Here is a 26,722-nt window from a genome sequence, read left to right as displayed (position 1 = left end):
CAACCGACTTCAAAACCTAAAAACGTACCCATTAAACTAAAAAGTGAAAAATAACATCATAATATGTTCTACCTGCTGATCAGTATGAAGGCGGTGCTTAGCTGGTGTTGTCTTAATTAAAGCCATTTCTGACAGGACCACATGAAACAACACTGTCTGCAAAATCTAAATCTGTAAGATATTCTCACATGGCTTGAATTAATACATCACCGGCTTAGCACCGCCTTCATACTGATCAGCAGGTAGAACATATTATGATGTTATTTTTCACTTTTTAGTTTAATGGGTACGTTTTTAGGTTTTGAAGTCGGTTGTATTTTTTTATTAAAATTTTTATTCCTCTACAATAAGTACCTAAGTACGTAGCCAAGTGTTTGGACCTTTATTTAATAAATATTTTCCCAAGAAATGAAATAATGTCCACAGTTGTTAATAATTTAGCTTAGTGCACAGCACTATTAAAAATAAAAAAAAACAAAATTCATTTATTTCAAATAGGCTTAGTTTACAAGCACTTTTGAAATGTCAGGAGTATGTCATAATTTAATTTAATCTAATGGTGGTAATAATAGTCGAAAACTTAAAATTTAAGTTACGAGGGTTCCAAACGCGCCTTTGCCCGAGAAGAGCCCACAACAAACTCAACCAAGGTTTATTTTTTTAATCAAAAAGGATATCTACATCTAGCAAAGTGTTGCCATAAGCGAAGTGTCTGGCGATTTGAGATATAATTACTCAAGATATCCTGAGAAAAAATTGTTTTTGTTTTATGCCTTTTAACAAGATTCTAATAAGAATCTGTTTATGCTAAAATCTGTGCTATATCATCTTACTGTGATATCATACTAGGATGACAGAATCATCAATTTAATCTGGTAGCAGGTAAAACAAAACATTAATTTTACAGACGTGCTAAGTTGCACGTAGTCACTTAGCAAAACTATTAAATAAACGATCTAAAAGCTATTTATTTTTGAGACTAAGTCACTAAATATTCTAATGAAGCTGCTAGGTATTCACGCCTCTAATTTTACGAGTATGTCTGATCAAGTAAGTACAGTTTTAAAGAATGGGAGTGGACACAGTAAAATTTTAGTAAGTTTTTAGTATGTTGTTTTGCGTATGCTCGTAAAAGTTCGTCTTCTGAATAATTAAAAAAAATCATGTATGTATTTAATTTGTATCAATGATTTTACTCGTATACTATTAGATATGTTACATGCCTACAAAATCACCACAAAAATTGATCCGAATTTAGATACTTCACTAAGCACACATGCACAATTTTGTGTTTACTTACAATATACAGGATGCTCGGGAGTATTTCCCATAACTTCAAGGTATTAACAAGACCACATAAAGGAACCGAACTGCATAACTAATAATATTTTATTAACTACAAAAAAAATGTTTCCAGACAAAGTAATTTAAATAGTACCGACTATCCATGTAACACACGCCTTCAGGTAACAAAGCGACAACGTTGCATTTAAAAAAAAATAATAATAAAAATACAACCGACTTCAAAACCTAAAAACGTACCCAATAAACTAAAAAGCGAAAAATAACTTTATAATATTTTCTACCTGCTGATCAGTATGAAGGCGGTGCTAAGCCGGTGATGTAATTAATTCAAGCCATGTGAAAATATCTTATAGATTTAGATTTTGTAGACAGTGTTGTTTCATGTGGTCCTGTCGGAAATGGACCGATCGATTTTAAGCCTTCATGAAATTATAGAGCTAAAAAATACCGACCGAATTGAGAACCTCCTCCTTTTTGAAGTTGGTTAAAAATGTAAATACGTCATTATTATAGGGGACAGAAATATTATTTACTACGAAAATATTAATTTTAGAACAATGTTCTTTGAACATTTTGAATTAATTTTTGTTAAAGAACATAACGGGAAATACACCCGAGCATCCTGTATATATTTAAGTATAGATCGTTTTTACACTTCCTGAACCTGCAACTCGACCTTGTAGACACAATATTTAGGTATTATTTGCTTACATAACTTTCGTCATTAACAATGCGACTAAATGAAATTAAGACAATTATCCAGTTTCGACGCGTTAGTGACCTATCTAATAGTATAAAATCTATGATCACCATAACACATAAAACAGGTTGGCCGAACACAGGTCCAGCGAACCTCGCGCACTGATGCGAAAACTCAAGGTCAAGGCCAATGCAATTTGGGCTCCGAGACCAACAAAACCCATTACAATAATATGCATTTAGATCACGCACTCGTATATCAAACTAGACTCCGCGCCACAAAATAAGTCCCGCGGCTAAAATTTGAACTAAAATTGATAGCGTCTTACACAAATGACAATTCGACCGCTATCACGAAATGACAATGATCACCATTATGACATAAGCCGCGTCTTCGCGACTTGTTTCGTGGCGAGGAGTACATCAAGAGAGTTTGTTTGTTTGTTTGATTGAATGCGCTAATCTCTGGAACTACTGGTCCGATTTGAAAAATTCTTTCAGTGTTAGATAGCGCATTTATCGAGGAAGGCTATAGGCTATATATTATCCCTGTATTCCTATGGGAACGGGAACCAAGCGGGTGAAACCGCGCGGCGTCAGCTAGTCAAGTTATAAACTCAGTATAAGCGTGCGTAATCTTATATCTCTATGTAATGCTCCGGTGATTTTAACTACATGTTTAACTTAAGGTGTAGATGAATTTACGTAATCATAAAAATAGTGTTAGCCGTAATAGCCCAGCTTTCGATTCGCAGGGCGTAGGTTCGAATTCGGTGCGGGACCTTCAAGTTTTTAATTATAAGCATTTTAAGAATATAAAACTGTGAAAAACAACGTAAGAAAACCTGAAACGAGCACGAGTCTCTTCTCAGAATGAGAGGGGTTAGGCTAATAATCCACTATGCCAATACGGATTGGCAAACTTCACACACGTAATAATTAAGAAAATACTCAGGTATGCAAGTTTTGAACTTTCAACCTTCAAAAAATTAGGTAATAACTGCCTATTTGCACGTTCTTGTTCTTTAACGCATTCTGTTATTTAAACTAATATTACAAATAGGAAATATTTCATTGTTTGTTTGTTTGCATAGAATAGGCTCCGAAACTACTAAACCGATTTGAAAATTCTTTCACAGTTTGGTAGCTACTCTATCCCCGAGTGCTGTAGGCTATATTTAATCCCCGTATTCCTATGGGAATGTATGATTTTTTTTAAAAGAGCAACTGTCGAGTTTCTTGCCGGTTTCTTCTCAGCAGAATCTGCCTTCCGAACCGGTGGTAGAATCATTAAAAATAGTCAACTGACGTATCAAAATTGCTTGTAAACTGAGCCTACTTAAAATAAATGAATTTTGAATTTTTGAATTTTGGAACGAAAACTACACGAACAAAAGTTCCTAATATTCGGAATTTATACTCGTGTTTTATTTTGTCTCAAATCAACCTGTTTTTGTATGTTTACAACGTACTTGTCGTCTAGATGCTAATCTTCAAGGCTAGTCTGAATTTGCTATGCGCCGAATTTGGTAAACACTCTCCGTTTCTACCTCGTGCAGGCTAGCGATGACGTGAGACTGTATCTTATATGTAGAACAAGCGCCTGCGATAGCCAGATATGCCTCATTAAAAAAAATTACATCTACTGACCAATAGCGAAGGCTGAAATTTTGTAACCCATTCGTGTGTTTTTTAGTGATGCGTGCAGGCGTTTATTGTACCTAAAGATTGTAGAAATGCTGTGGTAATATAACCGCCGCCTTCAAAGTCATCAGAAGGTAGCACATACGATGTTGTTTTTCACTTTTTAGTTTATTTGTGTGATTTTGAAGTCGGTTTTTTTGTTAAAAAGATTTTATATATATAAAATTATTGCTGGCAGGGCTTCCTAAACATTTATTTCAGCAAACTCCTTAAACTGCTCGGACACTTTCCACTAAGATGTGATAAAAGTCCTCAGGGACGCTACTGCTTGTCTCGGAGAGGGTACTTTTATAATGTACGCAAATCTATTTAATGGAATATGTACGGAGCGAAGTCTTACTGCTACAATTAATTCCTGTCGACGCATTTTGTAGTCGTCAATCCAAGAAATATTACAGGGCTCCAATTCTTTTATTTGCTGAATACATCCATATAAAGTACAATCCATTTTACCACCTCCAGCATGTCCATACTTAGACGGTTGAGGGTCTGACACCCTTGAAACCTGCTACTTTTCACAGCAACCATAGTCTTAACTCTATAATTGGCAACCGTACCTACTTACCTACGGAGTATTAGACCAACAAACGTTTTCTTTTTTGTAAAAATGAGGTAGTCTGACCATCGCAGGCTCTTTGTCAATAGATATGTAAACATAATTGAAATTATGAGCATAATTATGTTAATCTGATAATATGATCATTATTTGCAAAGTCCCAGACAAAACTCTTGGAAATTTTGTTTTGCAGAAAAAATATACGTCTTTCTCAGAATTTTATTTTGCGGCAAATGGTAATAATTTTCGTTCAGTAAAAATTATAAATATGAGATTTTCTCATGAAAATCGCTCCTTACTGACTGTTTCACAAATTAAAGATATTATGTGTTAACCTTTAATTTGATTTTTTTAATCAACGAAAAAACGTAGGAGGTTTCGAGTAATATGTTTTTTATTGTATGTATGATCACGCATCATCATCATCATCATCAACATCATATCAGCCGATGGAGGTCCACTGCAAGACATAGGCCTTCTGTAGGGACTTCCAAACATCACGATACTGCATCCAGCGAATCCCTACGACTCGCTTGATGTCGTCAGTCCACCTGATGGGGGGTCGACCAACACTGCTCTTCCTAGTGCGGGGTCGCCATTCCAGCACTTTGGGATCCTAACGTCCATCGGCTCTTCGAACTATGTGCCCCGCTCATTGCCACTTCAGCTTCGCAACTCGTTGAGCTATGTCGGTGACTTTGGTTCTTCTGCGGATCTCCTCATTTCTGATCACGTATAAAATCATTTAATTGGCCGTTTGAATATAGCGTGTCTGAAAGAGCTGCCTAAAACCAATGATATAAATGGCAGCACTATATTTTATTTAACTGGGCACTACTTTCAAAATTATCAATAGAGAACTCATACGACGCTATTTTTCGCTTTTTAGTTCATATTTTGGTGTTTTTAAAGTCGATATTTATGTATTTAATTTTACATTTTGTCCGCATGTACAGCAATTGAATTAAAACTGTAAAACTTAACAAATCCCGTCTTTCACCTCTTCAAAAACAAAACAAACACATCACCAACACAATTAAAAGTAATGTTTATCATAAAAAGTAAGTATCTTGCTGACACAATAATATCCTCATAATTCCCAACGAATTATTTTATTTTAAAGTATTTATTTTAAACTTACATCTCATCTTAGGATGCATTAATAAACGCCCACAGTACTTGAATTAGTTCAAAACTCCCGAAAAGCATTTGCAACGTCATTTACAAGAGATATCGTAAATATCGAGAAATTCGCACCCAACGCCAAGCAACAAACAGAAACAGAATCTAAAAATAAATCCCGGCCAAAATAAACAAGCTAATATTACATTTGGGTAAGTCATTTATCGTGTGAATTTGGGATAAATTTCCAGTGTTTTGGAAGTGGAAGTATCTAATTCTATAGTAAGTTGTCCATTGGAAGTTTCATACGGAACCGCTTAAAGATTTTCATCTCCGGATCTCAGATTTCCAACTTTCTCTACCTCGGAGAATACCTTATCTCGTCGGTTCTGGTCATTCATTCATTACCATTATTATTTTTTTTATTCTTTACAAGTTAGCCCTTGACTACAATCTCACCTGGTGGTAAGTGATGATGCAATCTAAGATGGAAGCGGGCTAACTTGTTAGGAGGAGGATGAAAATCCACATCTCTTTAGGTTTCTACACGACATCGTACCGTCGTACCGTAACGCTAAATCGCTTGGCGGTACGCCTTTGCCGGTAGGGTACTAACCACGACCGAAGCCTCCCACCAGCCATACCTGGACCAATAAAGAAAATCTGAATCGGCCCAACTGACAATCGAACCCAGGACGTCCGTTTTGTAAATCCACCGCACATACTACTGCGCCACGGAGGCCGTCATAAACATCTGTTAATATTAACAAACGTTACAAAATAAACCATCATCACCCTAAGCCTGTCAGCCATATGAACGGCGTGGCGAGTCTAATCTCTATATCTCCTCTAAAATTGGCTAAACTAACAAACGAACATCCCTCGTTATTTTAATTGTTAATTGCTGACTAAGAGTCTCGATATGCTGCCTCCAGTCCCTGTTAACAATGAAGACATTAGCTTAAGCCATTCTGTTTGTTATATAATTATGTTTGTAACGTTTGTTTTTGAAAAATCGCGACTTTGCTCGCTTTTCTTTTTTCCCAAGCATGTCCCGCTGGAATTCTATATTTTTCTGAGATATCCATTCGTCCATCCATCTATCCATTTTATCTCCGAAGTAAGTATTTTACTCACCTTTAACAGATGTTAATTATAATGAAAGGGACCGATGGCTGTGCTCTCCGAAACTTAGCTGATTAGACGGAAATGAACCAGGATCTCGAGATCGGTGCTAACCACTGGACCAATGAGGTAGTTTAACTGGTATCTACAAAACGTAGAAAACATCTAACCGTGTCATATAGCAGGAATACCTATACCCCTAATACTCCCGCATTCCTTTTGTATCGTATTTGGATTCTTGCCTCGGCCCGTCAGGATTTTAAAAATAACCAACATTTACAAAACGAACCTTATCTCTGAGTATTCAAAGTTGTTTTTTGAATAATGTTTCTTAAATGCAGAACTGTTAAGATTAAAGTGATCCTTTTATGGCGCGAGCGAATGTAGTCACCTGCGCTTACTTAGAATGTTTATTTACGAAATGAATTTAAAATACCTATGTGTATGGTATAAGACCAATATTCATTTATCCTCTAATTTCGACGCTTTCTAGGATTTGGCACCTGGGCATTAGGTATGTTTGTAGGTTGGGTGTACTCTTCTATAACAAGATCCCCAAGACTGTGACGGACTTGCCAATGCATAACTTTAAGCAATGTGTTAAAAACATTTACTTAGTCGAGGTTACTACAACATTGATGAGTTTCTTAAAGATAAATGTGCTTGTAAGCCATTGGATCAGCTTCCACCTTCACACAAAAAGTAAAACTATAAGAAATTGTAATGTCGTCATAAATTGTAAATTATAATACTGATGATTTTTTTTAAAAAGAGAAACTGTTGAGTTTCTTGCCGGTCTCTTCTCAGCAGAACACCTGCCTTCCGAACCGGTGGTAGAATCTTTACAAATAGTCAACTGACGTGTCAAAAGTGCTTGTAAACTGAGCCTACTTGAAATAAATGATTTTTGATTTTGATTTTGATGAAAATACTTATAACAAACTCTACCGCATATACCTATCTACACACGGCACACAGCATTAGCAGAACCTCATTGTTTCTCGCGCGTAGTTCCCATTCCCGTGGGAATACTGGGATAAAATATAGCCTATGTTACTCCCTGATAATGTAGCTTTCTATTGGTGAAAGATGTTTTCAAATCGGCCCAGTAGTTTTCGAGTTTTTTCGTTACATACAAAATTCTCTCTTTACTAGTTTACATACAGTATACCAGTATAAACTTGCTAATTTATTGCGTAAAGTTAACCGAAGCAGAGTGACATCATGCCTGTTATTAAACCGCGCAACGTATGAAAATAGCTTTTATTGCCTCACTTTTAACGATCTTTTCAATAATTAGCATTTAGCATCACAAGTGGAATCGTAAATAATAATCCGGACACGGCTTCTATTGCGATGTTTCTTTGGAATTCGCTGGGATCTTATTGTGAGTAATACCACAGTAAAGATATTACAAGCAGTATAATAACTCGGCCGTATTTTTGAAATAAATACCTACAGCCGCGCGGTACGTAAACATGTCATAGGGCTGCCCGCCTGCAGCAATTTAATTACATTTGCTAACTTTGTGTTTCCACTTAGTTTTGTGATTGTAAATAAACTTTTTTTATATAAACAAATAAAATACTTTGTAAATTGTAGTAAAATGGGAAGTGATAAATAAAAATGCGTGTTTTTGATTGGTTGATTTAATTAAGGCTGATACTACGTCAATGATCTTGAAGGATTGGTCGTATTCTTAAACATATTTATTTCGGTGATGCCATCTAGGTATTACCTCCACACTACGTGAACAAATAAAAAAAAAGATAAATACCTTCATGAAATTGTAGTGATTTAAAATAGATAATGAAACAATGAACAAACGCACTAATTGTCCCTACGATACGATAGTTCCCCTAGATTTCTCTAGGATGCCATTATCAGATCCTGACATGAAAAAAATGGGACTAAACTGAAAGAATATTCATCCAAACAAAAAAGAAACGGTTTACAAATGACGGAAATATCGCTGTAAATACGATACGATCCTTTTTGGAAGTCGGTTAAAATTCTTGTCACCAATGCCAAGCTGAGCAAAAGTTTTATGAGCTTGCACATTAAAGCGCATAAAATCCGCCATTTTGATTTTTTAAGAACTAAGTTACCCAGTGACACTCGGCCTATCTAGACGAGTCTAATGACATATCATTTATCAGTATGTGTGCTTGGCAAATTTGTTCGTAACACTCCCGAAGGTCGGAGCGGTCCGGGAGGGGGGTAACGATGCCCAGCGCGTACGACTTCACACCCGCGCAGTTCTTTCCTCCCGTCGCCCGCATACAACAACAAGTCATAACATTCAAACACAAATGATCCGAGCACAGTCACACAAAACATTGTACAAGCAGTCGAGGTTTTAACACAAGCTTATCGTACCTACTGTATCGTGATTCATGAACCGCGTATAACTACCTATTTCAATCGTGTCAATTACTTTCCTTTACTCTATTCACTTTAATTACTAATCCAGATACCTACCTTTATTCTGGAGATAAAAGAAAATACCTTATCCATCAAAAATTACAAGATTATGTAACTACCTACTAATAAGTAAATTTATTTTAAAGTCTTACCTTTCAGAGTTTCCAGGTAACTTAAAAAAAGTTATCTCTGGATGGGATAATTTTGAATTCATGCATCCAAAAACGGCACAGTATTTCCTACTGGTCATAATTTAAAAATCTAATACTATTAATACACTTTACTCTGTTAATACACCGTGCGTTCGTTCGTCACCGCGGCACAGTCGCGACTGTTTTCACCCCACGATCACCCCATGTACAAGGTGCGTAGGTATAGCTCGCGTTTCGACCTCTAGTATGAAGTCCAACTACTGGTTGTAATATCTTTACTGTGGTAATACCACTTATATTATGTATTCTGTGGTAATATAAAGGATTGATGATCTTGGGTGTTTAGATTTAGATGTGATTGGTAATATAAAGGATTGATGATCTTGGGTGTTTAGATTTAGATGTGATTGGTAATATAAAGGATTGATGATCTTGGGTGTTTAGATTTAGATGTGATTGTACTGATTTCCATAAGGTATTTTTCGTTTTATATTTAACCCGGATTATGATAGTAAATTTATAAAATGTGAATTAAGGATACACTTTCTCTTTATAAAGTATTTTTTTCAAGAATTATTATAGAAGAATGATAGAAGCGAATGAATTGACTTAATAGTGATAAGGACAAGGAAATTTTAGTGCTGCTATGCCTATATTTACGCTATGGCTCTTGGTTTCATGCAAGTAATTTTAATATCTCGCCTATAAATAAGTTATAATAAATGTGGTTTAGGCAATGATATTAAATACTGTTAGATGTGTTACTAACGCATGAAAAATGAGGCGCTCAAAAGAACAAATTTATACACAACTCGACGATTAGTTGTGGTTAACAACGAATGTTATTTAAAAAACAAATAATTATTATTGGTTATAGGTATAAAGTATATGCTACTATGTTTTTACCGTGAGAATAATTCTGTATCGAATTGCATAATTTTATATACCTATCAAGGATTTACAACTGGATTTTTATCTAAATGACATTTCAATATCAAGTGTCTAGATAACCAACCTGCTTTGAAGCGGCTTAGTATTGTAAGTTTACATTCCTCTCTATTAGTAGAGAGGCTTGTGTGGACCATTGAAACCAGGCTCATGCTGAAGCATAGATCCCTAGCTTCCGCGGTAGGGAAAATACGTAGAATGGCGGTATATTTAAGTAATGGGTGAATATTCAAGCCTCAATAGCTCAACGGTAATAGTGGATGGACTCATCACTGAGGAGTAGTCGTTCAATCCTCACACCGCTGGTCTATTGTCGTACCCACCCCTAGCACTGTCTTTCACGACTAGTGTCGAGTAGGAATGGAAATATCGGTCATATTACAAAAAATATGGCAAATATTCCTTTTTTTTTTAAAAATATGCATCTTATGGGCAAGTGCGTTTCACCATCACTATGTCATTGTCTCAGGCGTGATTGCAGTCCAGGGTTAGTTCATATAATTAAAAATAAAATTTCAAAACAAATTATTTATTTTGTTTGTATTGATGTATTGATATATTTTAGTAACTACAGTTTGTCAACTTCGTTCGTAACACCACACGCGGGCCGGGGAACGTGTAGTGATGAACGATAAACCGAATGATGCACCTCACTTTCCCTCACGCACGATTTCACACCCGCTCAGTATTTCCCCTCGTCGCCCGCATATCATGACATCAACAAACTTGCCAGACTATAACCTAACCTAACTTAACATGTTGTAGCCAGCTGCCAGCATCAAAAACCGTTTCCCGCATATTTTGTATCCAATCAGGAAAACTCCGCAGAAGTTGTATATTTAAAGCTTATTAGTATGATGTTGTGGGCAGGGGGCAGAGTACTTACAGGAGTATTGCACTGCTCCCTAACTCTGGGCTGTTACTGAGATTTAGAAGTTTATAGAGGAAGAGGAAAGGGATACCCTCAAGCAGTTATACTTCGTAATATACTTATTCATTGAAAGTGAATCCTCTTTCGAGAGTCGAGACATGTTTACATCGGACGGCGCCGACCTTGGCGGCTATTCGTTACGTTTTGATTAGTGTGGTCACACTTCGGCACATACCTACTTACCTACTTTTATACCTACTTTATACGCGTGATTACGATTTTAGTTATCATCACAATCGGGTTTTTATTAAATATACTCGTACGTAGTTAGGAGATTGTGCATATGACGTTCAAGAAGTCATAGTTACTCTCGTCCTTTAAACGCGCTAGCTTGATTCTCATAACGTTGAGATTCAGAACTTTTAAAAATTCAGTATTTTCACACTTCACTGTGCAAAAATCACATAGCGTCGACACATGCGAGGGCTATTACAATGTTTTATTTAAATTGTCAATTCTAATTAGCGTGTCTGTTCTAATTCTGAGCTACCGTTGAACAAAAAAAATCAGTGAAAATTCTCCGTCTAAAATTGGGAAGCTTGTGATATTACACCCCGTGCCTCGGAGAGCATGTTATGTCATCGGATCTAGTCATTATTAATTAATTAATTTATTTATTTATATATAGCATTCATGTACTTATACTAAAACACACAGGTAGTTTTAATGTTATATGGTTGCATAAGGCCCTATCAGGGCATTGCTAATGCTTAATAATATAATTTCTATTCACACATAATTTATTATCACCCCAATCCATTCAAACCGCATTAAAGCAACATGGTAGCAGTTAAAATAGTCTAATAATGATGAAACTTGAATAACGCAATCCCTTCAATACCTATGTACCTACCTCATCAGCTAAAAATTTACTTTAAAATCTAAAATATGAATTTACTACAGAGGCTTTCACGGTTGCCCATATTCGTCATCAAAATTAACATTTTTATCGATTGTTACACCATTACACTTCCATGAGCCAGCAATTCCCATAGTTGTACAATCAATCAAATATTAATGGCCCAGTCTCGAGGTCAACCACTAGTTCTTTGAAAGGTCTAACGTAATGGACTTTTGGGGAGTGTGAGTTTATGTTGTACTGCATATTCTATGGGCAAAAATATAAAACTACCAATAAATTATGTTTTTATCGCGTACAATATGACTGCCTGTTGGTCCAGTGGTTAGCGGAGGTCCTGGGTTCGAGACCTAACAAGTTTAATTTTTAATTTTGACAAGATATTCTCCATAAAAAAATGAGCACAGAGTGAGTTAATTGTAGTATTACATTATCACTAACATTCATCATCATCATCATCATCATTAACAATAGACGTCCACAGCAGGACGTCGACATAGGCCTCTTGCATGGACTTCAGCGGCTCCCTGCAACCCGCTTGATATCCTCAGTCCATCTAGTGGAGGGTCGACCAACACTGCGTGTTCCGGTCGCCATTCCACCTTGGGACCCCAACGTCCAACGACTCTTCGAACTATGTGGCCTGCCCATTGCCACTTGAGCATTAACATTGTCACAACACAATTACAACTCCGGGCTCAAAACAGAACATTATCACTCTAATATTACGAGTATATTAAATTTAATTTAATTCATAAAATGTTGAACACTTTTCTGACATAAAAACTCCTTGTTAAGGTTTAAAAAAGTACCGTTCGTTTTTCTACTTGATGTTCTGTAATAAAACAAAAACCCGTGAGTTTTACATAACCATAACGCACAAGTGTGTATTATGATACATTACGATATTGAAATTGGTGAAATAAGAGACTCTTTACGAGCAAATGTGTAATAAAAGTAGATAACAGTATAATAACATCAGCTAAGGCGTTAGCTATCACAAGCTGCAAGACAAACATGGCTACTTGATACGTGCCAAGGTTGGGCGTGTTAGATCATTTGGCTTGCGGTCAAAATAAGGCTATTGCGCATACTCGTAACATATGTATTATGTGCTTGATACTATGCGTGATAGCCCAGTGAATATAGCCAATCCGATTCCGGAGGGTGTGGGTTCGAATTCGGTCTAAGGCATGCACTTCTAACTTTTCAGTTGTGTGCATTTTAAGAAATTAAATGTCACGTGTCTCAAACAGTGAAGGAAAAACATCGTGAGGAAACCTGCATACCAGAGAATTTTCTTAATTCTCTGCGTGTGTGAAGTCTGCCAATCTGCATTGGGCCAGCGTGGTGGACTATTGGCCTAATCCCTTTCATTCTAAGAGGAGACTCGACGTCAGCAGTGAGCCGAAAATGGGTTGCTAATAATTTAGTTTTGGCTATATTATAACGGTCTGATGAGATAGAGGATCTGTTTATTCCATTAACTATTACTCTAAATATAATACTATAATAATACCTGTATATCATTCACACCTCTAAGCTATTGCTCTATGCAGCTAATTTGTCTATGAAAGAAAGGGTTTTAAATGTTTGCCAAAATGATGTAAATTACTTAAATTATGCAAGCACCATACTTGTTGTTGTTGGTATAGCTTGTTTGCGGAAAAACTGGTTTTGCAAGTTCGTCTCAAGGTTAATTTGCGGTAACCATTATCAAACTACAAGAGGGAAGTTGACTAATCAATTATCTAATATTACTGAATGGTTTCTTTGATCTACAAACAAATAAAGATATAGTATATACACAACATAATTGGAATTATGGAATATATTGAAAAAAGTATAAACAGTTAAAGAACAGAAATAAATTTTTGCGTAGTGTTTTGAAAAAACTTGAAATTTTTTATAGTATTATTTAATACTTTTTTTACTTAATGTTATAAATAATAGAATACAGGGGAAAAATGGGATTCACTAAAATTTTTGTTATTTATAAATGCTGGTTTTAAAAAAGAACTGCTAAATTTCGTAGCTCAGCGGAAGAAACTGGTTTTACGTTCTCGATAATTCAGTATATCATAATCATTTATCAAAACAAACAAAGAACCTTATTTCCTTAAATGTGATACCAACAAAAAGTAATGCCATACTTATTGAAGACGTATCTTTATTGCTTCAGTCATGAAAAGTGCGTTCAGTAAATGGCTGACGACAAAAATTCTATAAAGCACGATATTTAGAAAGACAAACGGCAATTTCGTTTATTGGTATTTTAGTCACGCAAAGCTTTGGTGCTGGTACTTTTGTTTTTCTTTCATCATTTAAAAAAACATGAAACATATACATAAAATTCGGACAAAATATAAAATATCAGCGCTATATTAAGCACTGTTTTGTGGTCTACAAAGTAGATAAACACTGGAGGTATAAACGTCTGTCAAATAAATTCAAAACTTAAAGGAAATGTCTTCGCAACAAGTTTCTTCTTTAGTACCAGAGTATTCTTTTCTGTCTTTTTCTTTTATTACTCCTTATAACAACACAATACAGAGCTTGCTGAATATTTGTTTTACTTGTACTACAAATGCCATGCGATTTCTGGAACGTATTTGACTGCTTATTTGGTAAAAAGATACCGACCGAATTGAGAACCTCCTTCATTTTGAAGTCGGTTAAAAAGTAAAGGAGACTCCTCACCTATAAGGAGAGAGGTCTGATCTTGTAATCTAAAAGTAATCGAATCGAAAGGAATAAAAAGCAAATCGTATAACTGTTTAAAATTAATTATATACTTTATAGCAAACTCCAAAAATTATCATCTTTTGATCATGCTAGAACAACAGAATGTGGAAGACTGTAGAGCGGCCAGAGACCTATACAATATCGATGGTAGAATGATAACATTTAAAAATTATTTGATTTATTGATTATTTATTTAATAATACTCGTATTCTATAATTTATTTATATGTCCTTTTTAAAACTTGTAGTAGGTCATATTAATACAAAATACTATTAAAAAATTATAAAAACAATCGACCCTTCCGCTGCTGGACATTTGAGAGCCCAAGCACCTCTTCACAATACGCGCCGTTTCAAGAATCACTGCCTTCTGTATCCGACCCTTGATCCAGCAGTTAAGCGAAAGTTACTCGTCATCATTATCATCTATACTAATATAATAAAGCTGAACAGTTTCTTTGATTGAACGCGTTAATCTCAGGAACTACTGATCCGATTTCAACAATTCTTTCAGTGTTAGCCCATTTATCGAGGAAGGATATAGGCTATTATATTATCCCCGTATTCCTACGGGAACGGGAACCTAGCGGGTAAAACCGCGCGGCGTCTGCTAGTTGTTAAGAAAAACCAAGCTCGAGGACGTACGGAATTACTGATTGCCTTTGTTATTAACTTTTATCCGGCTTTTGTGTTGAGTGGCAAGGCAAGACTGAACAGCCATCTTCTAGACAAACGCGCTCCAACTTAGACCTCATCATTGCTTTCTATTATGCATGATATTAGACTAAAAACATGTCTGGTTAATATTTTTTTAAATCATAATAGGCTTGCAAGTTTTCGTTTAATATTACGTGGCATGGCCTGGAAAATCCACAGAAGTTTCCAGCGACGCTGCCTTTTCGTACCCCTCCGAGTTGGTGTAAATAAGGCGAGCTAAGGGTAGTTTGTTCCCGTACCAGGCGTCGCCTCGCGTGCGTCCCTCAGGAGTCGTGGCATGCACAAAATCTACGGAACTTAATTGACGTTTTTATAAAGCTACCATCCGGATTATAAACGCAACCGTCATTTGGAACCATAAATTCGCTGACTTGATATCGTAAACTATGTTGGATTATGTTTTCTCAATACGAAATATTGAGGAGATATTTAGATTTCTAATGTAAATGATTGTTTTCACCTAAACGCTTTCATTTATTTATTGCTGCCTTTATCAACTATTTTATATTCTGTGCCATTAATCTAAACTTGTGATTAAAAGTATTATTGTTTTCAACTTGCTGGTCTCCTTAAAGAAAATCAGAAGCTTAGAGACTCTAACGGCCATATCTATACTATGTTTATAAAGCTGAAGCTGTTTGTTTGTTACTGGTCAGATAAACGATTTGAAAAATTCTTTTAGTGTTAGATAACGCATTTATCGAAGAAGGGTATAATTTACCCGTATTCCTACGGGAACAGGAATCACGTGGTTGAAACCTCTAGTATAGTTTATTAATATAGGTTAGGATTTACCTCAATTTTACTACTACAACTTATAGTTCACTTTGCTATGAAGAAAATTGGTTTAAATCTTAATCTATGTTTATAAATATGACCGTAAAAGTCTCTCCATTTGACATCTGGTATTAATTTACTGATCAAACTTTACTAATATTTGGCATGGACTGTTTGAAACACAAGTAAGTCACTAATTGTGAAAATCAATATCAAATCTTAGATTATGCAAATAAATTAGTAATTTTTACAATAATTCTAAACCTAATGGTTGCATTTTGCTAACATATTATAAGACTAGCTGACGCCGCGCGGTTTCACCCGCGTGGTTCCTGTTCCTGCAGGAATACGAGGATAGCCTATAGCCTTCCTCGATAAATAGGCTATCTAACACTGAAAGAATTTTTCAAATCGGACCAGTAGTTCCTGAGATTAGCGCGTTCAATCAAACAAACAAACTCTTCAGCTTTATAATATTAGTATAGATTTTATATCTTCCGTTTCAATTCTACTCGTAAGATTTTCAGGCATACCACCGTTCATGCGTTTTACCACAGAATACATATGTACCTATTATTCCACCTACTGTAGTAATTTCGGGTATGAGCGCCAGCTTAGCGTTTTCTATGTTTTTCTTACATAAAAACGCCATGTGTAGGTACAATTTAATGGCGTTGTGTATACTAGTATCTGTAAATCGTAAAACATGAAATAAAACATTAACTAAAAGCAAAATTCGCTTTCGATCGCAAATTGCATTCTTACAAAGCGATGCATCGCTAAATGAAGCGACGTCGTCAGGCGCTTACATGGAAGTGAATCATGGCGTCAGCTGCCAAGTTGCCAAGTTCAGTGCACTGCTGGTGCTTTTGCGACCGCATCTGCCAAAATATCGTGTAATCGCTTCAATAGGCACGTAATCTCTATTATTATTCTTTATTTTTAGTTTATGAGTTCATACGATCTTGGATTAGAGATCTGCATAATGTTTCGTTTGCTATGTTACGTCATGGGTTTGTAATTTTTGTCATGTGATTATATTATTAGTAGTGAGCCGAGATAGTCCTTTGGATATGACCTCTGCCTCTGATTCCGGAGAGTGTGGGTTCGAATCCGGTCCGGGGCATGCACCTCCAACTTTTCAGTTGTGTGCATTTTAAGAAATGAAATATCACGTATCTCAAACGGTGAAGGAAAACATCGCGAGGAGACCTGCATACCAGAGGATTATCTTAATTCTATTGGCCTAACCCCTCTCATTCTGAGAGGAGACTCGAGCTCGGCAGTGAGCCGAATATGGGTTGATGACGATGATATGTTAAAGTTGCGAAATTGAGGTTTTATGAAAATATTGGAAGTATTCATTTCCAAGATTAAATTACAATTAATTAGTTTTCATGCACACAATTTAAAGAAATTTTAAAAATATATCGTAAACAAACATTACCTTCATCTCTGAAATGCAGATAAAGATTTAACTTAACCAGACTTGCCTCATCTCTGTCGAAGGATTGCTACAAAGCCGTTTGTCTCCCTGAAATGTTTAGCATCTGAAGATAATTATGATTCCTCATAATTTAAATTAGTAATTCTTTTAAGGGCAATTGCATCCTACAATGGTTGTAGGAGCATGAGCTGACAAGATTTCAGGTAAAATGACAAAGTCAGGTTCTCTCTAAATCGAATGTTCTTACTAAATACTAATTTCTCTTTCTTTTGTTACAGATGAACAGGAAAGAGTACAAAAGAAAACATTCGTCAATTGGATCAATTCACATTTATCAAAGGTAAGTTAAACTTTCTGGTAAGATACGCTAAGTTATACTGCACATTCTACTTTTTGTAGTAGTAGTAGTAGCTTTTTATGACATAGCTCGCCCAGGAGAGTAATATTTCGCCATGATAAGATGAGATGGTAACTGGAAAACCATCGCAAATAATAATAAACAACTTATGAAAAAGTATCAAAATACTTGGACCTTGCTCACGAGATTACCGCCATGTGGAATGTTGAGTCAACTATTATTGTTCCGATGGTTGTCTCAGTCAATGGTCTTATAGCAAAAAGCTTCGACCAACACCTTAAGAAGCTTTCGCTTAACTGTTGGATCAAGAGTCGGATTCAAAAGGCAGTTATTCTTTAGACGGCGCGTATTGTGATGAGGTTCCTCACTCTGGAACCCTGACCACCGGTTGCTTGGGCACTCAAATGTCCCGCAGCGGGAGGGTTGATTTTTTTGTGTTTTGTTTTTATATTTATATTGACATAGTTAAAAATTAAAAATAAAGAACTAATAAATAAATGAGAGATTAAAAACAACTTATAAAAATTGGAACAGGGTAAGCCTTAAAGTGCTTTCCGAGACACGAGAATATGGATAAAATACTACGATGCGAAGTTTTCCCAAGTCACTTATGCAGCGGGTGATTATGTAGAGAGCTATCATCATCATCAACACATATTCGGCTCACTGCTGACCTCGAGTCTCCTCTTACAATGAGAGGGGTTAGGCCAATAGTCCACCACGCTGGCCCAATGCGGATTGGCAGACTTTACACACGCTGAGAATTAAGAAAAATTCTCTGGTATGCAAGTTTCCTCACGATGTTTTCCTTCACCGTTTGAGACACGTGATATTTAATTTCTTAAAATGTATACAACTGAAAAGTTGGAGGTGCATGCCCTGGACCGGATTCGAACTCTCAGATGTAGAGAGCTATAGATTGTCATTACTTAGATATAGGAGTTTACTTGACCTTGTTTAAGACAAAGGAAAAATATATTTATTGTATACATTAATTATCCTTTAATCTGTATCAAAATGTATATTGTATCGGTAAACAATGTCAAAGTTCAACTGCACATTATCTCGTAAGGTCTATATTAAGAAATGATAATGACTTAATTACCTACTTCTTTATGTGTTGGATCATTAACAAACAAGTGAGCGACTTCATCCATCATTTTTTATCATCGTAGCCCTTGAATCATCCAAGGACTTATTATTATTTTCACTGAAGTATGTACATTATTATATTGGCAATGAGTGATAGCCCAGTGGATATGACCTCTGCCTCCGATTCCGGAGGGTGTGGGTTCGAATTCGTTCCGGGGCATGCTCCTCTAATTTTTCAGTTGTGTGCATTTTAAGTAATTAAATATCACGTGTCTCAAACGGTGAAGGAAAAACATCGTGAGGAAACCTGCATACCAGAGAATTTTCTTAATTCTCTGCGTGTGTGAAGTTTGCCAATCCGCATTGGGCCAGCGTGGTGGACTATTGGCCTAACCCCTCTCATTCTGAGAGAAGACTCAAACTCAGCAGTGAGCCGAATGTGGGTTGATAATGATGATGATGATGATGACGTACACCATTATTAAAAGCCTACTTAAATGACTCGGCTTCCTCTCGGCTTTATGAAAGAGGGGATTTGGTGAGCTACCGCACCGCACGCGGATTAGCGGGAGATGATAATGATTGACCATCTAACGATCACTATCATTTATGTTCATGATTATGACCAGCACAGACAGCTTAACGTGCCCTCCCAGAAAGGTTAACTTCCCAAATCTGGAGAACTGAGGGATAGTCAAATTAACAACAATTTGACAAAAATATATGTTAGCAATTAGTTTGACGTTTAGTTCATTAATTTGTAACATTGTGACGTCGCAAAATGAACGACAGCGTTTTTGATGTTTAGAAAATTTGAAAAAAGACATGATATTTAAATTAGCTTTATAAGAAATCCTAAACTTTTGTTAATAAATATCGATATATTTCGGACCCTTATTTCATGTACTATGTGAAATTAATATTGTAGATATTAAATTTGATATGATTCAACTAGCCTATTTGTTAAAGACCAACACAGAACCTCATGGTCCGAGGCAACATAGCCACAAATAGTTGATCAACGAAGAGTTACACATATTCAGTTTAAACTATGTTTTAGCGCATACCTCCCGTGCGGATTGATGACCTCATCTACGACCTCCGAGATGGCACCAAGCTGCTTGCCCTGCTTGAAGTATTGTCTGGCGAGAAACTGGTAAGCATCCTATTAAATAAATCCTCCCCTTGAAATATTGGCCACAGCTGTTTATGTAATTAATCAATTCATTTTGACAATGAACCATCTAGGCAGGATATATTACAGTCATCAAATATAGGAGATCATTAGTAATTAATCCCTCAATTATATAGTGCGATGGGAGAACAGACCACAGATGACAAGACTAAAAATACCAGTAGACCAGGCGCAGAACCGACATCTTTACGTGCTATCGGATACACGAAGCAAATGATATGACTCTCCATATTATACCACAAATAATTCTTTAAAAATCCCCTTTAGAGCTACACCCAAGTTACACCTCTCGAGATTAGTTCAGAGTTTTACTCTCTGTCACAGGATGGACCCAGAACACGCCCGGTAAATTCATGGAATGTTAAGAAATTCCTCTCTTAAGGTTAACAACCTCAAACAATGTGTTTTAAGGAGTTCAACCCGCTATAACTAATTAACTCATTCTCATAATAATGCCACATATCTTCTTTCTATCATAACAATCCAAGGAGACGATTAAAATAGTAAGTGATTTGAGAGCCAAGTCATCTTAATATGTCAAGAGCATAAATTCTCAGAATTAAAAAAATATGCCGTGAGCAGCTCAACTCTTTGACTGGTAACAATTCTGCCAGAAGCATCTTGAATTACAGTTTACTTGAGGATTAATTCGCCTCTTTTAAAAATTCTGAATTCCATTTACGATAGATTCAAATTCGATATATTTACAAGCCCGTCCCGTCTACCTGACCTTACGTTTGTTTCCGAATATTCGTCTCATGATTTCATTCACGTTCACGATCACGGAAGCCAAAGCATGCCTTACATCTGGCAAACGGCCATAATATTTCCATTCCTCAATCGCCCACTTGACAGTGAAAACGCCTTTCGATGATTGGTGTGCATGTATTGACTTCAAACAGTATTACCTGAGTTTATCTCTGACAGTTTATTCATTTGATTCATGAGTCTCTTGTCAGAGTATTCCTCTTTGCGCTGACTGTCCTTGACCTTTTCTTTGAATTCAGTATACTATACGTCATTAGTTTACTTTTGCTCTCATTTTCCATCTTCACTTTAAATTCTTCATTTATTATGTCTTCATTGTCATCTATATTATTAAGATTATTAAACTAAAAAAGCTTTAAAGTAACATAGTGTTCCAAGAACTACATGAAATTTTTCGATCAAGCATTTTAAATATTAACGCAATACTGTAAACTCATAACACAGTTTGTCGATGGAGATACTTATGCTTCTTGTACATTTATGTGAACATTCCGATAAATCCTGATATGCCTAAATTTTTTGCAATAGGCCGCAAAATCTTGCTACTCTCACCGATATGAGCCACACTCTATAGTTGCCTTACTTACTTAAGAAGCCAATATAAAATGTGACTTATTTCGGAGGCATTTTTGAAATCAGTGTCTGATTAATCTTCACTAATTTATGTTAAGCTTCAAAGAAGGTCATCATTAAAAATGCTTATAACATCAGAATAAGAAGCCTTTCTCCTTAAAATTTTTCTTTATTTTTCTCTAGCCAATGGAACGTGGCCGTGTCCTCCGTCGCCCGCATTTCCTGTCGAACGCAAACACAGCGCTCCGTTTCCTGGCAGGGAAGCGCATCAAGCTGGTCAACATCAACGCTGCTGATCTGGTGGATGGGCGGCCGGCGGTCGTACTCGGCCTGATATGGACCATCATCCTGTACTTCCAGGTATACATTGAGGTCTTATTTAAGACTAGCTGACACCGCGCGGTTTCACCCGCGTGGTTCCCGTTCCCGTAGGAACATGGGGATAATATATAACCTATAGCCTTCCTCGATAAATGGGCTATCTAACACTGAAAGAATTTTTCAAATCGGACCAGTAGTTCCTAAGATTAGCGCGTTCAATCAAACAAACAAACAAACAAACAATCAAACTCTTCAGCTTTATAATATTAGTATAGATCACTATTGTCTACTTTATAATCATCCGCCATTATGGGTCCATTGTTGGACATAGGCCTCTTGTAGCGCCAGACTTATTGGCTTTTCGCATCTACTCTTTGCAAGCTACTATCCGGAGGTTGTCGCTCCACCTAGTATAAATCGACATTCTGCTTTCTGAGACTCAGTTTCCACTCAAGGATTTTACTCTAGTCAATTCATTTGATAAAGCTTTGTCCTTAGAATGAGTCCTCCGTCCTTGTAGAGCCTTATTATCAGATCAATCTAATAATAATAATATATATAATAATAATAAGCTTTCAAATATACAATAATCATCTACAGTCATACTGAAATTTGCTTAGACTTGCTATGTTGCAAGATAAAAAGGATGTAAGTATGATAATTTATAGCTAACTTTGTGGTAGTAATATTACCTACGTTATGTTATATTTGCATTTTTAATTCCATACTTAAAAATTTAAATATTCTAAGCGTTTATACTTATTGCAAAATTTTGGTATTCATACTTATAATCTTACATTTAATCTTGTACTTACTTTTCTATATGATTTTTTTCCCAAAAGGTTATTGTATTTAATAATGCAGTCGAAGTTTATATTTTTAGTGAATTTGGTATTTTTCCATCATCAGCAGAGAACTCTTTCCAATTCTCACATAAAAGAAATATGTTTATATAGTGCGATGCCTGCTAGTGGATTGAGAGTGAAGTGCACTTTGTTTAGAAGATAGAGTTAGACACAACAGAATTATCTGCAAAACGTTCAGTAACCATGTAACAATACGATAGTATAGTTTACTTTGGGAATTACTTTCTAAACAAACCTACACGCCATTAGTTAGAAGTTAGAACACTAGAAACTTTCACTACTTTCCAAATAGATCCCTCAATGTTTACCCTGATTTAGTTAGATAAATTGTTGCAGTTTTCACTCAAATTGTAGTGTTTAACTTATTTGAAGTCTAACAGTTTTGTTTCAGATTTTCGTATATTTTGTAAATCAACTACTGAATTGTGAATTCTAAATTTGATACATTTTCACAATGTTTTTTTTAAATGGTATCATTTTTGGGTCACATAAGTTACTTTAAAAGTACAACTCAATAGTTGCAATTCTCACTCCAGTCTTAGTGTAAAACTTAGTATTAGTGAAGTTGAAACAGTTGTTTGATAACACTGGGTTGAATGCACTGTTGATTAGCCTGTAGCCATGTTAATGAGGATATATCTAGATAAACTGACTACGTTACACTTACAAATTACCTACAAGGCGAGAAACAATCTAGTATTCCTTGAGCAGTAGAAGAACCTACTGTTTCCTCAGTTTCTTAAAATCTGAATTGCTTACTATATTAAATATAGTGAGTTACAGAGAAATAGCAATAGATTAAATCTCTCAAAAATACGAAATAGCAATTCACAAAGGATGAAGAGACATAAATGCTATAAAAAGTATATATAGGTAACTTAATTATGTAGAAAAAGAGATAAACATTAAGCTGAAATTTGTGTTAATCCGAACTGTTATCCAAATGTTAAATTCCATTGAGAGAATCAATGTTGCCTATTTATGTAAACGTGCATGGCTTTAATATGCCTTGCTATAAACAAACTTGGGCATTGGGCATGCATTTATCTAGGAGCCTTTATTTAAATGTTATACCTTTACCTAGATCTTCACCCTCTAGTAGATCTATTCTCATTTTAATTGGCTTGAATATATTTTGTTTGCGCAAGCTTCGCTCAAATTATTGGATCCACAGGACAGAGGACGAAAGGTGGGTGAAAAATAACGTGTTGTTCACACGAATACAGTAGTACTATTCTGTAATTTTTATAACTCGAAAGTTCGAGTCTTGAATTTACCTCTATCTCTTTCTGTCTAACACGATACTGTACAAAGCGAAAGATAGAGAAGATTTTGAAACTCGCACTTGCGAGTTGAAACATCGTTACGGAATAGTCCTCCTGATTCTTGGTTGCATTCAAGTTTGCTTTCTGCATTACCAGTGGCGTGCGCTTCAGACGCGAAAAATTGTAGAAGGTTTTTTTCATTTGTATGCACTTGTATAAAGCCTACCCTAGATTAAAAAGTTGTGCACGTCACTGTGCATCAGTCTAGCAGTAAATTGAGTAGGGCTTTCTGATAGATTTTACCTATATATGATAGAAATACAATATTGTCATTAATAACAACAGCCTAGTAGTATCACTGTTATGGTCTAAAGGGTATGGTATACTTGTATCTATGAAATACACGTAGCCTCAACTACGTTCTTACACTTACATTCATGATTCAGTTGCAAGAATTCTATCGAGTGTGTAGTAAAATGATGTTCTACTTAAGAAGATAGTTTTTCACTTATGATAAGGGAAGCATTCTATTGATAGTATAAAAAACAAAACCGCCTTTTTAAATAGCGCTATTTGTGATTGGTTTTCAATGACCTGAAGGCAACCGGTGACGCATTTGTGTGGACATGCTTTGAAAGCGTATTTTAATCGGATGCATTTTATATGACGTTTCAAATCATTGTACTTTGCCATTTGACACCTAAATGGACGACCGGTCGCCCATCGTATCCGTTACGTGACATGTAAAAAAATATAAAGTAAACTAAGGGCAAAAGAGTCATGCTCCGATAGAGGAATATAAAGATTTTTTTAATGGCTCACAACGGTAGATTAAAACCGCATTCCCTGACTGTCGGCTTCTTCAACGCAGACGGGCTTTTCGATAAAATACTCGCGGGCAGCGAATGTTTAAACTGCGCAATTTTTTTAAAAGATTTCAGGTATAAACGATTACCCAGGGCGCGGGGGCAAGGCAATACTTACGCGTGGGGCACCTTATTTAACAGACGTCATAAAGATTGCATCCGACTATACCTATACTGTTACAGTTTTAAATCGTACGTGTGTTCAGTTTTAATTGTACATTTTTTCTAATGATTTTGATTGAAATATCGATTATCTATGACTGTACAGTTAAAACTGAACGTCTGTAGCTCTGTTTAGTGGTGTATTTTTTACGCGTTGGCGAAATATACATCTACAGGTCTCTGAACCACGCTCGCGAGGACTCCAGCTGGATGGAGACAGTGGATTTGCTTTCATTTCGCTAAACAAATGTTGCCAATGCGTACAAAATACATCGTGTCACAATTTGAATTGGAGAACACCGAACAAGTGTATCTATCGCGTACATGCTTTAGCAGATTTCCCTTTAAATGCTTAAAATCTTAGTTTTTCTTAGTTCGTTTAGCAAAACACTACCTGCATTTCCTAATGGACTGTTACTACATTTTTTTTTATTAATTAAAACTTATTATATTTGGCTCAGCCATTTAGTTCTGAAATTCAACAACAATCGCAAAATAAATGTTGGTTATTATTATGGGTTTCATACATTAAAACAGAATAGTAAGTAAGTAAAATAACTAATTATACATAATTACATGTAAATACTGAATGGCATGATGCGTTGTATTTATTTATAATTATACTTGTAGGATACCTACTCTTATATTATTTATTTGTTTGTTTATTGAATAACATTAATTGCAAGAAGGTATAGGTAGGTATAACTATTATAGTAGTAGAAGCCATACATTGAGTATCTAGTGTAATCGGTTTATATTTCGGTATTGTATGTCTCAAATCTCATTTTAATTTGTCCTCTTTTGCAAGCGTGTATTTGTTGTTTTAATTCCTACATGTGTCCTACATAATGTATGAGTACGATTAAGGGAGATTAAAGGTCATAGCTCACTAAAGCCATGCAGCACCTGACTAGTATCCGACATATATAGTACAGAGGCGTTTTGATGACACTGAAGTTGTTAATGATTAAGGGAGTTAAAGGTCATAGCTCACTAAAGCCATGCAGCACCTGACTAGTATCCGACATATATAGTACAGAGGCGTTTTGATGACACTGAAGTTGTTAATGATTAAGGGAGTTAAAGGTCATAGCTCACTAAAGCCATGCAGCACCTGACTAGTATCCGACATATATAGTACAGAGGCGTTTTGATGACACTGAAGTTGTTAATGATTAAGGGAGTTAAAGGTCATAGCTCACTAAAGCCATGCAGCACCTGACTAGTATCCGACATATATAGTACAGAGGCGTTTTAATGACACTGAAGTTGTTAATGATTAAGGGAGTTAAAGGTCATAGCTCACTAAAGCCATGCAGCACCTGACTAGTATCCGACATATATAGTACAGAGGCGTTTTGATGACACTGAAGTTGTTAAAAGTCAATTTATACCTAAAGTATCCCTATTACCTACCTATTAACCAACCGATGCAAGGTGATCAATGTTACTACCGAGTCTAAGTAACCTTCTGTAGCATTGTCACAAGGATTCGCCAGTTATTCATAGAAAACAGCTCAGTAAAATTATTATTCATTGCAATCAATCAACATTTTCGTTTTAAATGAAATATTCAAACGCCTACGCAAATAATCGTAGCAAATCTTAACAATCAGTTACAATACAAGTTAACAGTTTAATGGTTTATGTATATAGCCACGTTTTTTTGGACTTGACTATATAGGTACAATTCCCCCTTCAATTAATCGAATAGTCTGTTAGGAGTGGGCAGAATAAATAAAATAC

General features: G+C 35.8%; 1 protein-coding gene across 1 annotated transcript in view; it reads left to right on the top strand.

Moving 5' to 3' along the window:
* Positions 1-26,722, top strand: part of LOC128198379 (muscle-specific protein 300 kDa-like) — a 44,704-nt gene that overhangs the window by 17,384 nt on the left and 598 nt on the right. Inside the window, exons 2-4 of the mRNA XM_052883584.1 lie at positions 17,789-17,850; positions 20,021-20,116; positions 21,680-21,856. Coding sequence (XP_052739544.1) covers positions 17,789-17,850; positions 20,021-20,116; positions 21,680-21,856 — 335 coding nt within the window. The remainder of the gene's footprint in view (positions 1-17,788; positions 17,851-20,020; positions 20,117-21,679; positions 21,857-26,722) is intronic.

The sequence above is a fragment of the Bicyclus anynana genome, chromosome 9, assembly GCF_947172395.1.
Source record: "Bicyclus anynana chromosome 9, ilBicAnyn1.1, whole genome shotgun sequence".
Taxonomy (NCBI): domain Eukaryota; kingdom Metazoa; phylum Arthropoda; class Insecta; order Lepidoptera; family Nymphalidae; genus Bicyclus; species Bicyclus anynana.
The sequence above is the reverse complement of the archived record's forward strand: the minus strand, read 5'-3'. Positions and strand labels throughout refer to the sequence as shown.